This window comes from Apodemus sylvaticus, chromosome 7, assembly GCF_947179515.1.
Source record: "Apodemus sylvaticus chromosome 7, mApoSyl1.1, whole genome shotgun sequence".
In the NCBI taxonomy this organism is placed as follows: domain Eukaryota; kingdom Metazoa; phylum Chordata; class Mammalia; order Rodentia; family Muridae; genus Apodemus; species Apodemus sylvaticus.
In genome coordinates this window covers 69,373,286-69,390,210 of record NC_067478.1, presented here as the reverse complement: position 1 = coordinate 69,390,210, position 16,925 = coordinate 69,373,286, and the positions used below count along the sequence as shown (strand labels likewise).

Here is a 16,925-nt window from a genome sequence, read left to right as displayed (position 1 = left end):
GAAAGATAGTATATTTTTATATTTTTTAAAATAAAAACAGTAGTTAAAAAATAATTTGGGGACAAACCTTAGAGAATTAGACAAGCCTGCTCTCACATGCATTCGCTTTTAAAGGGGAGACAGACTGATGGTTAAGCAAACAAGCGTACTTTGTAGTACCAGAAAGAGAACCTTCCCTGAGAGGGCAGACTGATGGTCTAGGTCAGCTGCCTAAGTCAACAGTCACTGAAATGACACTGCTTGCTGCCTTTGTCTCCACTGGTGGCCTATGAGAACCTGTGTTCCTACTCTTGCTCTTCCTGTTCTGTTTCATCTAGGGCTCATTGCCAGATTCTAACATTTTCCTGCCTATCTTTCATTAAGTCTTTTGGTTTGAAACAGACTAACTTGAAATGCCCCTCCCCCCACTTTTTTTCTTTTTTTGCCTTTTCTAACTTGTTTCAGATCCCACACACTGAAGCCTGCTTATGCAGTCTGTGCTTTTACACTTTTGCCATCTTCCCCTTCCTGGCTCCAGGGAGCTGAGTAACCACCCCTGTAGTTGCTGACTGGAGAGGTTATTTTGGGTCATGAAGGCCAGGGTCAGGTTTAGGGTGGAGAAGTAGCTGAAGTTGGTTTTGGTGGGTGAATCACATCTTTGGGTTTTACATTGCAAATTGTTATGGGGTCTAATTAGTGTGTGTGTGCCAACTTTTTGTGTAAATTGTTTGAAACAACTAGAAAAAATTATCAATAGCTTTGTGGGAGACAGTATTTCTTTTTAGTCTTGGTTCCATATTTTAAAATTATACCATTTGCATTCCAGATTGAGGAATGTGACTTTTTTCTTTATATTTAAAAAATAAACGGCTTCTATGTTTTAGGTCATTAATAGTATGGAGAGTACTACAACATAACTGAAAACAATTCTACTAGATTAGTGTAAAAGCTATCACTACCAAAAGTCCAAACATATCTGAAATAACAGCTAATCTTGGTTAGTTATCAACTGTGAGCTTGAGAACCAAAAGCATGTTAGGTAAAGGGAGGGACTAAATACATGTAATTGACAAGAAAAAGCAAAGTCATTATCACTTAAGAGTTGAGTCACCCACTCACTGAGGGAAGCATGAGATGCGCCACACGCCAGCAGGTGGTTTTGTTTTGTTTTAATTTACAGCAAATTGGAATTGAGTTCAAGGCTTCCTGCACACCACAGCAGGTGCTCTTCCTCAAAGTTATGTTCCCAGCCCACAGCCGTTTATTTTAATGAAGTTCCCTGTTCTTAAAAGTATTCCAGGAAATAGATAAAGATGAGCTAAAGTCATCTTTATTAAGTATTTGCAGATAGGAAGGCCTTTGCACCAGAGAATGCCTTATTTTTATAAATCGAAGGCTATAAAGATGTTGGTTTTTCTGCTGTTTTCTTCATGCCTGTCTTTAGACCTCATATGTTATTGGTTTGCTTTGGAACGTCACTTCTTCTTTGGAATAAAGCCAACAAGGAAGGGAGACCAAAAGGGATAATAGTTTTATACCAACAAGAAAAGAAGACTCTTACTTGAAACTGTGTAGTGAGTTTTTTTTTTTTTTTTTTTTTTTAAGGTTTTGGTACATAAGTTCAAGACATTTTCACAGAATGTACTATTCTCCCCAGGGCTACAGTGAAACTTCCCATTCAGAGAACACAGAGGATGACATTCTTTCCGAACAATAAAGAAGCAGGATAGTAAACTTTCAACTGCTAGTGTTTTTCCCTCAGGCACTGAGGCTGTCACCATGGAGAAAGGCAGAAAGACCAGACTTCAAACATCATAAGCATTCTTCAGTAGCTACTTCGTTTTTTTAGCAAGTCTGGCAATTAGATCTTTCCATTCTCCCCTCTTCTTTGTGATGTATGTCGGGGTGAGTAGCTGCAGTGGGGATTCTGTCTTTTGTCTAAAGAGATTCTGACACAAGGCCTCGGTGTTACATATCACGTACATCCCACAGTCATAGCTGTTCTGTTGAGCCGGGGCTTTCTCTTCCACAAAGACCAGTTTGTCTCCTTTGCTCCCTAAGAAAGCCTTCAGTTTCTCTGCTACCTGCTTTGCATGGATTGAGTTGCTCCTGCTATGGGAATCATAATGAAAGAAGCTATTTTTATCTTGGAGATAAACCAACAAACTCCAGTGGGTACCTCCGGCTGCCTGGTTAGAATTATCATTGATGGCTAAAAACACCACTCTTTTGTGGGGAAGATCCAGTGGTTCAAGGAACATGGCAATCTCTGCAGGGCTGCTGGTACACTTAATGAACTGGGTGACTTCAGGGCTGATGAAGCAGACATGGTCTGAGCAGTCATGAAACTGACTGTTGGCAAAGTATTCAAAGGCAAACCCAATAATGTGGTCGTTGAGCCAGCTTGGAGGGTCCAATAGTGAGACATCTGATTGCCGCAATAGACTGTCCATATAACTCAAGACCACAGGGTCCATCTTGTATTGAGCAGGGATTCTCAGAAATTCCAGAAGCTGAAGGAGAGTCAGAAGACAATATTTACAGCTGAATGTGATATTGGGTTATAAATAGTAGCTACTCTTACAGGATTGGGGTAAATATGACATATAGTTCTACAGTTTTTAATTAATAATTTCCACCAGTGCTAATATCATAAAACACTAAAGCCTGGCAGTGGTGGCTCTGCCTTTAATCTCAGCACTTGGAGGCAGAAGCAGATGGGTTAGAGGCCAGCTTGGTCTACAGAGTGTTCTAGGATAGTCAGGGCTACAAAGAAAAACCCTGTTTAAAAAAAAAAAAAAGAAAGAAAAAAAAAAAGAAAAGGCTGGGTGGTGGTGGCACACACCTATAATCCCAGCACTCTGGGAGGCAGAGACAGGTGGATTTCTGAGTTCGAGGCCAGCCTGGTCTACAGAGTGAGTTCCAGGACAGCCAGGGCTATACAGAGAAACCCTGTCTTGAAAAAAACCAAATTAAAAAAAAAAAAGATTAAAAAAAAGAAAAGAAACAAACAAACAAAAAAACACACTAAAGAAAGTTTAGCTTATGTACAGGACATGAATAATTAGAATGAAATTGAAAAATTTCAGAGACAATATAGAATTTTAATTTTATATTTAAATGTAGAGACTGGTTAGAATTATAACTGATGTTTTGCAGAAATCCATAGCTGTAAAAACATTCTAACTGTAATGAATATGCATAGTCAGGCATGGTGGTGCATGCCTGTAATCCCTATATTTGGGAGGGAAGGGCCGGAGGATCAGAAGTTCATGGTCAATCTTAGCTACATCGTGAGTCTGAGGTCTGCTTGAGCTACATGAGACTGTTTCAAAATGATAACAATGAACACAAGATCTTGTCTCAATATGAAAATGATACCCCAACAAATTATTTTTATACTAAAGGTGAATGAAATAGTTTCCATTACAGCATTAAACAGCTAAGATAAGTTCTTCTTCCTTCCATAATAGAAAGTGACAGTGGTGAGGTTTACAATGAAAAGTGTGAGTGTGTGTGTGTGTGGGGGGGGGCGGGGGCTGGAGAGATGGCTCAGCGGTTAAGAACATCAACTGCTCTTTCAAAAGTCCTGAGTTCAAATCCCAGCAACCACATGGTGGCTCACAACCATGCTAACAAGATTTGACACTCTCTTCTGGGGTGTCTGATCAGGCTGGCCTGAAATTTCCGGCAATCCTCTTTTATTGACCTACCAAGTACAAATTAAATTTTTATTGAAAAAAAAACAACAGGGCTAGGAGAGCAGCTCCGTGGTGGCCCATTTGCCTGTCATGTGCAAGGCCCTAGGTTCTACACCCAGTGCAAAAGCAAGAGACCTGGGGGTGGGGCTGGGGATGAAGAGGAAAGAATAACTAGAGTTCAGACAAACTGGACTCAGGAGTGAAGTTAACGAGGCATAGAGCACATTGGTTATGGGTGAGCCACAAACTTGGCTCAATTTTGGCAGCGAATTGGAGAGTTAAGTTAAATATTCACAATGTCCATAAGGCAAAAATGAAATTCTTACTCAGGAGATATAACAGTGTCCTTTGTATTAATATCTAATAGTTTTGTTATTTGTGTTTTGACAGGGTCTAACACTGTAACCCAGGATGGCCTGGAACTTGCTATATAGCCCATGCTGGCTTCTAACTCACAGTGATCCTGTCTCAGCCTCCCAAGAGTTGATTATCAGCATGAGCTATAACTTCAGATTTATGATACTTTTTTCTTTTTCTCAAGAGATATTCATAAAAGAAAACATGTTATACCATAATTTGTATGTTCTTTATGACAGATGCCTATCAATATTAAGGTTGGCGACAATTGACAGTGTAGTCAGTTTGTTAGTGCAGATTGGTAGAGACTAAGTACTTAGACCTGATATAAGATTCTCTTACTATAAAGGGAATGGCTAGTCACATGTGTCAAGCCAGGCCTCCTGGACACAGGCTTCCTTTATACCAGAGGTTATACCAGAGGGATTGTAACCCTTTGGGAGTTGAATATCAGGTATCTTGCATATTAGATATTTACATTACAGTTCATAACAGTAGCAAAATTACAGTTATGAAGTAGCAAAGAAATAATCTTATGGTTGGGGATCTCCACAACATGAGGAACTCTATTAAAAGGTCGCAGCACTAGGAAGGTTGAGAACTACTGTTTTATATCAGCAATAACTACAGTATAGGAGTGAATGTCAGGATATACAACCTGGGAAATATCTGCCTGTTAGGTCTCCATAACCCTCAGCTTGGTAGCCAGTTACAGATATAAATAAGCCTGTAAGACAAGTAAGTACCTGGATAGACAGTTTGCCTCACCTCGGGGTAAGTGACTACAAGACTTCACATTCACATGGTGTTCAGTCTGTTACCACCTACCATCTCCTCCTCCTCCTCCTCTTCTTTTTCCTCTTCCTCCTCCTTTTTTTTTTTTTTTTTTTTTTTTTTTGGTTTTTCGAGACAGGGTTTCTCTGTAGCCCTGGCTGTCCTGGAACTCTGTAGACCAGGCTGGCCTCGAACTCAGAAATCTGTCTGCTCAGATTTTATTCAAATAGTTTTTGTGGATAGCACAATGGGAGAACATTTGCCTAGCATGTACACAACCCTGTGTCTGATCCCCAGCACCTAAAAACAGGACAAAAGTTTTGTATTTTGTCTGAGTTTTAAAACTCCCAAATGGGGGTTGGACAGATTATTCAGCAGTTAAGAGTGCTTACTGCTCTCCTGGGCAGCTCACAGATGTCTTTACCTCCAAGAGGTCTGATGCTCTCTCTCTCTCTCTTTCTCTCTCTCTCTCTCTCTCTCTCTCTCTCTCTCTCTCTCTCTCTCACACACACACACACACACACACACACACACACAGACCTACATAGACACAACTGAAAAAAAATCAAGTACCAAAAGACTGATTTGACCTTATAGAGTATGACCATGATAGTTCAACACTCTGATTTCTAATGAAAACATAACTAAACTAGGCTTAGGCCAAATCATCTTGGTCAGGGCAAGAAAAGAACTCTAAACTTTCAACCTAAACATTTACAGATTTGGTTCTGTTATGTATCAACTGTGTAAAACAAATTACTTTCATTAAGTCACAATTTCCTCTTCTGTAAAGTGAGACTATTAACGCACAACTTTTTTTTTGTTGTTGTTTTGGTTTGGTTTTTTTTGGATTTGGTTTTTTTCGAGACAGGGTTTCTCTGTATAGCCCGGCTGTCCTGGAGCTCACTCTGTAGACCAGGCTGGCCTTGAACTCAGAAATCCGCCTGCCTCTGCCTCCCAGAGTGCTGGTATTACAGGCGTGTGCCACCACCACCTGGCTAACGCACAACTTTTATCATAGGGTATATGTCAGTGTAAAAAGAAGAAATATCAGTATGGTAAAGATTAAGGCATAAGTTGTAATAGATTATCTATTATGTTCTCAAAAGTTTTACATCCAGAGGATAGGGAGCTAGTTTAAAAAAAGTATTTGAAAATAATTTGATGTTTATAAGTATTAGAAGATCAGGCCTAGACAGGTGGCATGCCTTTTAATCCCAGCAGTCAGGAGGCAGAGGCAGGGGAATATTTGAGTTCTAGGTCAGCCTAGTCTACAAAGTGAGTTTCAGGACAGGTAGGGCTACACAGAGAAATCCTGTCTCAGATAAATAAAATAAAATAAAATATAAAAAAAGGAAGCCAATCTTTTGTTTCCCCTAGTTAAATATTTCCTCTTAATGGAACCCTACAGCATTGGAGATTTGTATAAGATTTGTTATATAAAAGTTACCATCCAGTTCTATATAACTCTCTCAAGTACACAGATTAGACTTTATTGAGTCATATACTTTTAATGCCTCACAAAATGGAAAGGTTTAGTAAGTGGATATTTTACCTGAGTAAAATAGCGAATTCTATTCTGTAAATTTCTTAGAAACACAAAACTATTACAAAGGAAATTTTCTTGTTTTGTTTTGAAACAGGTTTCTCTGTGTACCCCTGCTGTCCTGGAACTCACTCTGTAGACCAGGCTGGCCTCAATGTCAGAGATTTGCCTGTCTCTGTCTCTCAAGTGCTGGGCATGTTCCACCATGCTGGGCCTTCATTCAAAACAGTTACAATTATTATTGAGTGCATGTTTGAGGTTATGCATGTCATGACATGCAGGTGCAAGTCAGAGGAAGACAACTTTTGGGAGTTGGTTTCTTCTTTTCACAAGTGAGGCTTTTGAAGATTAATGTCGGTCAGGATTGGAGGCAAGCGCTTTTATCTACCGAGCCATCTTGCTTGTCCTTGTTATGCTATGGATCAGGAATACAGACCAGATGATCCTTTGAGATTTATTCTAACACTAACACTTTCTATTTGCTATTTCATAACTAGAAATAGCTATCAATGGCCAAAACAGCATGAGCCTGTCAGGCCTGGTGGTACAGACCTATAATCCCTAGTGCTTAGAGGCTAGAGCAAGAGATAAATTAAAGGCCTATCTTGATTGCAGAGAAAAGTTCAAAGCAAGCTTAGACAGTTTAGTAATTTTAATTTTATATAGCTATTTTATATAGTTAAAAGCTTCTTGGAATAGGAAAAATTAATGTAAGAATAATTTTACATTTAAGATAGTAAGATTATACAGTAAGACACCATTTTGTGTGTGGTATATATGAGTGTTTTTATGTGTGTGTAGGTAGAAGGCAGAGAGGTCAATGTTAGGTGTTTCCCTCAATGCTTACTACCTATTTTTGAGAGTGGAACTCACTGAACCTAGATTTCCCTGACTTGGCTAGACTGGCTGGCTAGCAAGAACTAGAGATCCTCTTAACTTTTTATCAAGAGGTAAATTGTAGTGTGCGCCACCATGCCTGCTGTTGTACATTGGTGTTAAGAATTTGAACTCTAGTATTTGTGTTTCTGTGGCAGGTGCTTTACTGAGCCATCGCTCCAGCCCAAGATGCCCTTCTTAATCAGCTTGAGAATGTAAATGGGTCTGTAAGGGTGACGAAGAAGATAAAACTGGACTTCAAAAGATTAAAAATAAGTTCTGCAGCTGCTGAGTGCAGCATGTCACACATGCCTATGATTCAGGCACTGAGGATGCACAGGCAGGAGGATCATGAGTTCAACTCTAGTCTAGGTTCATGATGACTTACTTCATTAGGTTCCCCCCCCCCCCCAAAAAAAAAAAACTTAAGTAACGTTTCAACTGGCAAAAACCTAAAGTTAAAATATTAAGTTCTAAAAGTATTGCTCACCTTAGTCACCTTCGTACTGTTGTGATGAGATGGCATGACAAATGAACAGATGGAAGATTTTCTTTAGGATCTGGTTTAAGAGGGTTAATCATGACCTCCACACCATGTCGTCATGCTACATGACTAACATGTCAGAGAGCATGGCAACAGGGAGGGAGGCATGGTTTGAACAGTCGCTGAGAGCTATTTGACATACAACCACAAGGAGAGAGAGAGAGCTGACTGGGAATGACATGAGTTTTTTAAACCTCAAAGTCCACCCCCAGTGACATACCTCCTCCAACAAGGCCACATTTCCTAACCCTTCTCAAACAGTTTCCCCAACAGGGGACCAAGCATTCAAATATTGAGCCTCTGAGTACCATTCTCATTCAAACCAACACAATGCTAAATAATTTTTATTCTTGTAGAAGAGGCCTTCCATGTAAGTAAAACAAATACATAAACCCAAGACTATAAAGCAGAATGACAGAAATACCTGAAAAAAAGTAAGACAGACATAAAAAACATAGCATAAACATAAACAAATCTTTAATGTCTAGTAATAGATATTATATATATATATACAAACTATGTATCCACAATGTTTATAAGAAAATAGTTCTTAAAAAGGAAAAATGAAAAGACAAAACTTAACAAAACAGATCTAAGTTATAAAGATACAATAGAGAAAAACTAAAATAAAAAAAAAATGCCAGTAGGCTTTCCATTTCCATCATTGAATAGAATGGGGTTAAAACATAGGGCCAGGAGGGATGTCTCAGCAGTTGAGGACTGACTGCTCTTTTAGGGAACCTGGGTTTGATACCCAGTACCCACAAGGCAGCTTATAAACATCCCCAGTTCCAGGGGACCTGACACTCTAAGCTTTCCTCTGAGGGCACTGCATGCACATGGTACATGGACATGCAGGCAAAACACCTGTATACATAAAACAAAAAATACATCTAATTTTTTTCCAGTTGGGGTGATAGTTTACCCTATAGGGAGAAACATACATACTAATGATAATCTCTAATTTAGGGAAAATGTGTAAGGAAACTGCACTGGTGAAGGAATTATAATTCTTTTGGAAAGGAAGTTTAAGCAGTAGCTATTAAACTTTTAAAGTATATACATTTTTTTTCTTTCTTTCCTTTTGTTTTTTTTTTTTTTTTTTTTTTTTTTTTTTTTTTTTTTTTGGTTTTTTCGAGACAGGGTTTTTCTGTTAAGTATATACATTCTTAAGACCAGCAATTCTACACTGAAGAATTTCTCCTAGAGAAAGGTACATCAAAGTAAATAAGATAATATTTGTAGGCAAACACAGTGCCCATGCCTTTAATCCCAAATCTGAGGTCAGTGTAGGTAGGCAATTTAGGAAACTGTTTCAAGACAAAACAAAAACAAAAGGCTGGGATATAGCATAGCAGTCAAACATTTGCAAAGCATGCACAGGACACTAAATTCAATTCTAAGCTCTCTCTCTCTCTCTCTCTCTCTCTCTCTCTCACACACACACACACACACACACACACACACACACACACACACAAATATGCTATGACCCATGAAAGGAATTCACCAATTAGCATTTTGACTTCAAGAATATAATTTATGATTGTCATGCTCTTCCTTGCCTTTAATATAAACTTAGTATGTATAAAGTTATATTAAATCCTTTGTTGGGGGTCAGGATCTCATTATAGCTCAGATTGGCCTTGAATTTGCAAAGTGGCTTAAGATGACCTCAAACTTTTTTTTTTTTTTTTTGAGATAGTTTCTCCATGTGTTCCTGGTTGCCTTAGACTCACTAGATAACTAGATTGACTTTGAATTTATAGAGATCAAAGATGTACATCACCATGCCTGGGATATCTTTTTTTCTTTTTCTTTAAAAAATATTTTATTTATTTATTTTATATATATGACTGTACTGTATATACTGTCGCTGTTGTCTTCAGATAAACCAGAAGAGGGCATTGGATCCCATTACAGATGGCTGTGAGCCACCATGTGGTTGCTGGGAATAGAACTCAGAACCTCTGGAAGAGCAGTCAGTGCTCTTAACTGCTGAGCCATCTCTCCAGCCCCCTGGGACATCTTTTAATGTTATTTTTTTGTAAAATTAAAAGTCTGGCAGTGAAGAGGTAACTAATTACTGGAGTTACAGAGCACATAGTAGGACCTTAGTCAATAACTAATAATAATAGAAATCATATTTTTGTGTTGAAATAAGGAAATATGGACTCTAATGATATAAAAAATGTTCTGCCTTAGCATTTGTCTTTAAATGTTAATGCTTAGGAGGTATAGGCAAGAGGATCAGGAATTCACTGTCAGCTTCAGCTATATAGTGAATTCAAGACCAGGCTGGGATTCAAATGAGACTTTGCCTTAAAAACAAACACAACCATCACCAGAAAAAAACAAAACACCAAAACAAATGACCAATCAAACAACAACAACAAACCAGACAACCCCACCAACCAGCCACGTACACAGTATTGGACCAACGTTGAATCATATATTAAGTAGGACTAGCTATTTTGAGTTATTTAGTTAGTTTAGTTGTTAATGTAAACTTAAAAGTTGTTACAAAACACTTAGGAGAAAAGGTGCTAAGGGTAGGAATTCCCAAGCCTCTGTTTTGTAGGAACCAAGTTTATCAGACCACTCTGAGAGAGTTTTATTCATTGGCCACCAGAGAAGGTAGGACTAAGATCTTTGAACCTATAATACAGATTCTCAAGATAATAGCTATAATTGAGACAACTGAGGGTTTCTCAGTGTCCAAAGTATGATATAGTACCTTTAAAACAGATAATTATGGAAGAGGTAGCCATTTAATTGCAAGTTAGAGAAAGGACCTTACAGAGATTTTTCTGTAATGAAATTCTTAAAAAGCTTCACTAGCTTTTAGTGTTATTTCCAATGTCAGACAGTCTTGTTCCCAGCCCCCACCAAACAAAGGTGATGAATAGCGGAACCTCACACTTTACAGAGCTTGAGTTTTTATTCTGTATTGAACAGAAAGTCAGTACAAGCAAGTTATGTTAAAGAAGATGGCTTCTCAGACAACCTGGCTCTGGAAGGTAAGGAACTTTAGTTGTTCTGAAACCCCACATTCATGTTTTAACTATATTGATAAGCACATAATTTGGGTACCAACTGGAATTTGAGCAGTAAGTTGGTACACTCATTGGTGTCTGAGGAAGATGGTTATTTGGGCCTTGAAGATCTTTTGTTTCATAAATTTTACTCATTTTAGGGGTTGAAAGGATTGGCAAGAAGAGAAATGTTCTTCCATCTTAGTAATAACCAGGTTTGACCCTGTCCACTTCTGAAATCAGATGAGATCTGGTTTGTGTAGGGTGGTATGGCTGTAGATGAGAAACAGGTGTCCTGATTTCAAGTCCAGACATTTAATGCCCTATTGAGCCTCAAGGGTCAATTCACTTTTTCAAAATTAGTCAGTTGATTTCTACCTCACCATCCGAGACAGGGTCTTGATACTTATCCCTGGTTGTCTTGAACTTAGAGATCTGCCTATCTTTGCCTATTAAGTGCTAGAATTAAAAGCCTTTGCCACCACACCAACTCCACCTTTTCTTTTTGACAACTAACTTAGGCATTATTTTGCATTAATTTTTTCAAATAGAACTGTAATAACTTTCTTTAACATATCTCATCTTCCAGATGAAGCAATAGTTACAGCTTGCCATACATATTTTCTAACAATAGCCCCAATTTACCTTCATGAATTATTTTCCAGAATTGCAATTACATATATATCTATATATACATATCTCCCTCTCTCTCTGCACCTAAAAGGATATTAGGGAAAAGAAAATTAACCACTTCTCTAACCTCACCCCAAGCTATTATCTTTCCCAAATTCAGATCTACTATGCCATATTTTTGCTTAAAACCATTACACTGGGGAATTTTGAGACTGGGGATCCATAGAGCTGGGCATGATTAAAATTCAAGGTTTTTAAGAGCTTGGATTAGGGAAAAATGTACTTTTATTTATAATGCATCCTGGCACAAATTTAGGGTTTTATTCAATGATTGTAGGCAACCATTGTAGTATCAACAGTCTTTGTCACTAAAAATCTGATATTTTCACATCATATTAAAGTTGTTGCAGGTTATCTCAATGTAATTTATATTCATTACTCTTTTGACATTATATAATTAGGCCTGTTGCTACATGCTACTTAATGTGCAAAGAAGTACATCTATAACTATGCTACATATTTTAAGATGTTTAAGAACTTAACATTGGTATCTTACTTCTATGTATTTTATTGTAAACATTTAAGTGAATTTCCTGAGATCAGGTTGACAGCCCAAACTTCCAAAGGCATCTAGACTGTAAAAGGTTAACAGTGTTGTCATTTATATTTATAAATTGCTCAGAGTAGATAGTTTAAGTCCTGTAACAGGATTTCAAGGCTCCATAATATATTCACATTTTATCATTTTCATCTTTTTCCCACCCCTACTCTTCCTTCATACTATACTCTAGCCTTTTCAGACAACGCTCTTATCTGGAGGCAGAAAGACAGGTTTTTTGTTTTGTTTTGTTTGATTAACCCTAGTTAACATATAGCAGCTATACTTTCTTGGGCTTTACCTCATATAACTTTCTTCTGATTGTCACCTGAATTATTCTTTATTTAAAAGCCTGTTTTCCCCAGTATTGTGTGACTGTAAGAGGGCTGCATTTTAAATATCTTTATGTCTTGCTCTTAAGTTAATAAGTGAGCAAGACACTTTGAATTGTCAAGGCAGAATGTACAGGCATGTCTGGGGCAAGCGGTTGATGTTAGGTGTAGGATCGCATAATTGGCCCATCGCTGTTTTGGGGGAGGGAATAAACTGTAGATGGTTTTTAAGCTCTGAGCCTGGACATATAGCTTATACAACTGGGTTACTAGGAAGAGGAAGGGCCCATAACTGAGGTGATCTGATTAGGATTGCAAATGGGAAGCAGAAGTGGTAGCTGATGCCTCAAGAGGATCCGAAAGCTCTCAGGGTCTGGCTAGGCTACTAGGCAACTCAGTGAGTCCCTTTTGCAAAAACCAAAAGCAAGAGCAAAAATGGAAAGAAGCTGGGCATAGAGTTCAGAGGCAGAGCACTGCCTGGCATGTGCAAAGCACTAGGTGCAAACTTCCTGCCTACATGCCCTCCCCTCCTCTCCCACAAACATGGAACTTTCTTGACCAGAAAGACAGTAGTGGCTTCCCCTTCTCTCTGTTGCCAGAGCAGTTATTTAATCCTTTCAATATTCTGCTCAATTCTTCTCATCTTCAATTTTTTGTTGTCAAAGGATTCCAACTTCTGAGTTTGTGAAATCAACTCCCTCAGCTTCTTGTCTGTTCCCACCACTCATAACTCCTGTGAAGTTTGATGGACTCTACCCTTAACATTCTTTAACTAGTGAGCTATAGTTTATTGGAGGGGTCAATAATATTAGTTTTACTTAAAAAAAATAAAAAAGCATACCAGTGATTCTAATGGACAGACAGGCTCCTGTTCTCCTGCTGTTCTTCTCTTTTCTACCCCTCCTCACCCTTCAGTCACTCACCTTCAGCTTCCATGGCTCACCTTTCATTCATCGCCTTGCCCCCACCTCCCCAAGTCAGGACTGACCCAGAGCCCAGAATCTAGTGTTTGTTCTACTCACTGAGTAAACTACTCTTTATTTTTTGAGGCAGAAACTCTCTTTGCAGACCTGTCTTCTTTTTTGTTTGTTTGTTTTTGTTTTAAATTGGCTCAGCCTGGCTTCCCATTTGGAGATCTAGCTGCCTTATTCTTTCAGGAGCTAACAGGCCAGCCAACCCAGGCAATCGGTCATCTTTAAAAACAGCCTTTTCACCTGCATCTGGTTCTTCATTTCTTTCACTCGTTAAAGTTTCTTTCCCCCCTTGTGATCAAGATTTTGTTATATACTCCAGGTTGGCCTTAAACTCACTCGCCACATAGTCTGGTTGTTTCAAACGATATCTACCTGCTCGGTTTTTATTAGGTATATGTTAATCCTCTTGCTTTTTACTCTTTTAGGTCGCTGCCACGTGCTTTTGTACTAGCCATTCTCTATTTCTCCTATTTTCTTTCTGACCAGTTACTGCTCACCAGGGTTTTAACATTAGTTCTCCACAGGCCTGAAAGTCATTTGGGAAAAGTCTTCTTCTGCAATCAAGGTCCTCCAGTTTGAGTTCAGATCATCCCGTGTTATTTTACTGTGTTACCATTGCGGATTCTTTGTTTCCTACATCACAGCGCTTCAAAAAGTGGATTTTTTTCATTTTCTTCTAATATTCTGAGTTTTACAGCATAGAAACAACTCAGTAAAAAGTCTGTGGAATGAATGGAAAGAAATACTTGGACACGGGGGCGGGAACAAGTGGGGGAGGGGCGTGCGTGTGTGGAAAAGGGGCGGCGCTGAGAATCCAGCCGCAAATGGGGAAGGGGCTGGGACACGCTAGAATCTGCGTGGACTGCAAAGCGATCCACTTCTTCCACAAACTGAGACAAACCCAAGTAGGGAGGAGGCTTCTTACCTATTCCTCAGGCCTCACCAACCCAACCAGTCTTCAGGGATCTCTGTACTAGCCGGAAAGTGAGACCTAAGGTCGTAAACCCAGAGTTTACCGCTCCAACCTTACGACGTTTCTACCTAGCAGAAGTGATTCTAACACGGAGTTCTCAGCACTGCCGTAAAGTGAAGAAGGAATGGGGAGGCGGGGCCATTCGGAGGGTGGAGGGCGTGTCCGCGCAAGCGCACGCACTATGATCCAGCGGCGTCACGTGCGGAGGCGGGGCCGGGCGGGGCTGTCCGGGGCTTGGCAGCAGGGGGCGTGGGAGGTAAGTGCGCGCGCGCCTGCTTGGCTGCTGCTGGAGAGTCGCGCGGGGCGGGGCCGCGTGTGCGGGGTCGGGGGCGCGCAGGCCCAAGCGGACTGGGGACGCGGAGGCAGTTGGCGGTGGCTGTCGGAAAGTCCTGGCAGGACTGGGAGGGACTGCGGCGGAGATACCGGTCCCACGGGCAAAAGCAGAGACCGCGGTTTAGGCTGCCGTTCCAACGCGTGCTCCCTGGGCGGGGTGCGGCGGGGGATGTGCCTGCCCAGGCCGGGCGGAGTCTTTCTGACAGGGCGGGGGATGCGCGGCCGCCGCTCTCTCGGACCCTGAGGCGGCTAGGCCCACCCTCGCGGAACCATCCTACCCACTGCGGCCTCGGCCTCTGCTTTCTCCTCCTGACCCTGGAAACCGGGTTGGGGAAGCGGCTTCAGCCGAAGAGGAAGGGGCTGTGGTGGCCACCGCGGCGCAGCCAGAGGTAAGACCCGCCCCAGCACCCAGCGGCCCTGCCGCCTGGCCTGGCCCGGCCCACGTCTCCCGCTCGGCTCTTTGGCTCCCGGAGGGCTGCCCCGCCCCGCCTCGCCTCAGCGGAGACGCCCCGCCAGCAGCTCTGCCCCTAAAGCCTAGCGAACGCCGGAGTACAGCCCGGATTCCACCCCAGACTCTATTCCCTTATACCTTTCATTGACCAGACACCGTTCCGTCCACCAGCAGCCGCGGCGATTCTGTCACTGGCCCCCTTCCACCTCCTGCTAGAATCCCCCTTTAGACTCTCTTAGGACTCTGACTGGAGCCTCAAGACACCGTTATGTCGGAGCGGATCCTAGTCCGGGAACCAAGGCCACTACTGCTTCCTAATCCATTGCTACGTCCCAGATCTTTGGATCTCCTATGAATCCTCGCTACCTGAGCTTTCAAAGGGACCCTCACGCAGCTTACTTCCAGTCGGGTTTGCTAGGTTTTCCCCCAATGTCATGATGCTCTTACCTAGTAGGTCTCCCGTCAGCCCTTCAAATCACCATCAGAGTGCTAGATAACTCCCCTGCCCTGGTGCAGTTTCTCTAGAAGACCTCTTAAGCAAACCTTGTTACCTGTTTTCTACCCAATGGGGATCTTTGATTGAAAAAAGGGGTTATTTACTTAGTCCAGTGTATTCATTCCATTGGATTTTAAGGAGTCAGACTGCGACCCATGTTTGGAGCCTTAGGGCTAGATGCTGAAAGGAAAAGAGGAAAGAGTGTGGAAGCCCAGAGATGGAGGGTGTATGTGCTGTTACAAGGGCAATCTGCTTGCTCCTCATCTTGTCTCTTCAGTAGAACGAAAGAACCAGTCTAAATCTTCACACTTCTGGGGCTTTCTGTAAGGATTAAGTTGCATTACACCAATGAAGACAAATTACTCCATATAGTATTTGTATCAAAACTTTGTAGATTTATACAGATACATAAGTTTTTAACTAGAGGAGTTTTGGATTTACTGTTTTTGAACTTGTTAGAAAAACAGGATTTATAGCTGTTCTTGCTCCTTGAAGACTAATGTTTTTAGTATTATTTACCACCCAGTGCTGCTGTCTTCTCCAAGGACCAAGTATAAATGTTCTTCAGTATTGAAGTCATTATTAACAGCTTTCTTAGAAGTAGTAAAATATTATATAAAATGTTTGTTGAAATTATACTCCTGAGATGTCAAGAAGGACACGTAATGTTAAGTATTAGTGTATAATTTTAATGTTTATGTAAGGGTGGGGGATAATATTTTTATAGTTAGTACTTAAGTTTTTTTTTTCATTTTTTTGTGTCTGAGTGTAATACAGGGAGAAAAACCAATTTATATTATAGGTATTAATAGAGACACAGTTTAGAAGTCAAAATGGTTAGAATAGTGTAGTAAAAAGTTTCTCTTTCTCCAGTCTCCAGCCATTCATTTTCTATTTTTCAGCTTTTGTACCTGGTATGATGTGATATTTCCAGATTTTATAAGCTTGTGTCTGCTTACATTTTAAAGACACACAAACTATACACAAATGATTCCATTTTCACATAATATTGCTAAGTCCTAGAGATTATTCAGCAGTATTATTCATGGAAGAGCCTCATTTATTGGTTGGGTAGTATTCCATTTTAATGGACTTGGATTTATTTTTAATTCTTTTTCTAAAAGTTACTCCAATTGGTTATTCTAAATGTATCAGAGATATGTATAAATGATTTTCATGGTTTGAAAAGATTCTGATAATTCTTTTTGTATTGAACCTATACAAAGAGGTGTATCTGAAGTAAACTTCTCATGGACTCTCTTGAGTTACAACTGTGTGACTAATTTTGATGGTAATTATATTTATCAGATAAATTATTAAACG

The 16,925-nt window shown here is 40.3% G+C and overlaps 2 protein-coding genes across 10 annotated transcripts in view; one reads left to right on the top strand and one right to left on the bottom strand.

Moving 5' to 3' along the window:
• The window catches only part of Myo9a (myosin IXA), a 229,491-nt gene that overhangs the window by 10,812 nt on the left and 201,754 nt on the right, over positions 1-16,925 (top strand). For 4 of the 7 annotated variants that reach the window (XM_052188140.1, XM_052188135.1, XM_052188136.1 and 1 more), the window contains exon 1: positions 14,644-15,044. The exons of 2 other annotated variants lie outside the window; for them this stretch is intronic. The gene's annotated coding sequence lies outside the window, so the exon portion shown is untranslated. Of the gene's footprint in view, positions 1-14,642; positions 15,045-16,925 lie in introns of those variants that run through there. One more of the 7 variants, XM_052188141.1, reaches the window with a different exon arrangement.
• Positions 829-15,608, bottom strand: Senp8 (SUMO peptidase family member, NEDD8 specific). Of its 3 annotated transcripts, XM_052188143.1 has the most exons (3): positions 14,275-14,413; positions 13,847-14,070; positions 829-2,492 (listed from the first exon to the last, which is right to left on the bottom strand). In XM_052188143.1, the coding sequence occupies exon 3, from the start codon at positions 2,454-2,456 to the stop codon at positions 1,812-1,814; it is 645 nt and encodes a 214-aa protein (XP_052044103.1). In that variant the 5' UTR covers positions 2,457-2,492; positions 13,847-14,070; positions 14,275-14,413; the 3' UTR covers positions 829-1,811. The 3 variants fall into 3 exon arrangements, with proteins under 3 accessions (XP_052044103.1, XP_052044104.1, XP_052044102.1); XM_052188144.1 differs by lacking the exons at positions 13,847-14,070; positions 14,275-14,413 and adding an exon at positions 15,554-15,608; XM_052188142.1 differs by lacking the exon at positions 13,847-14,070 and having other exon boundaries at positions 832-2,492; positions 14,275-14,409.

Excerpts from the sequence above, each read along its gene's own strand:
- Senp8 (XM_052188144.1), bottom strand. The coding sequence starts at position 2,456 with ATGGACCCTGTGGTCTTGAGTTATATGGACAGTCTATTGCGGCAATCA.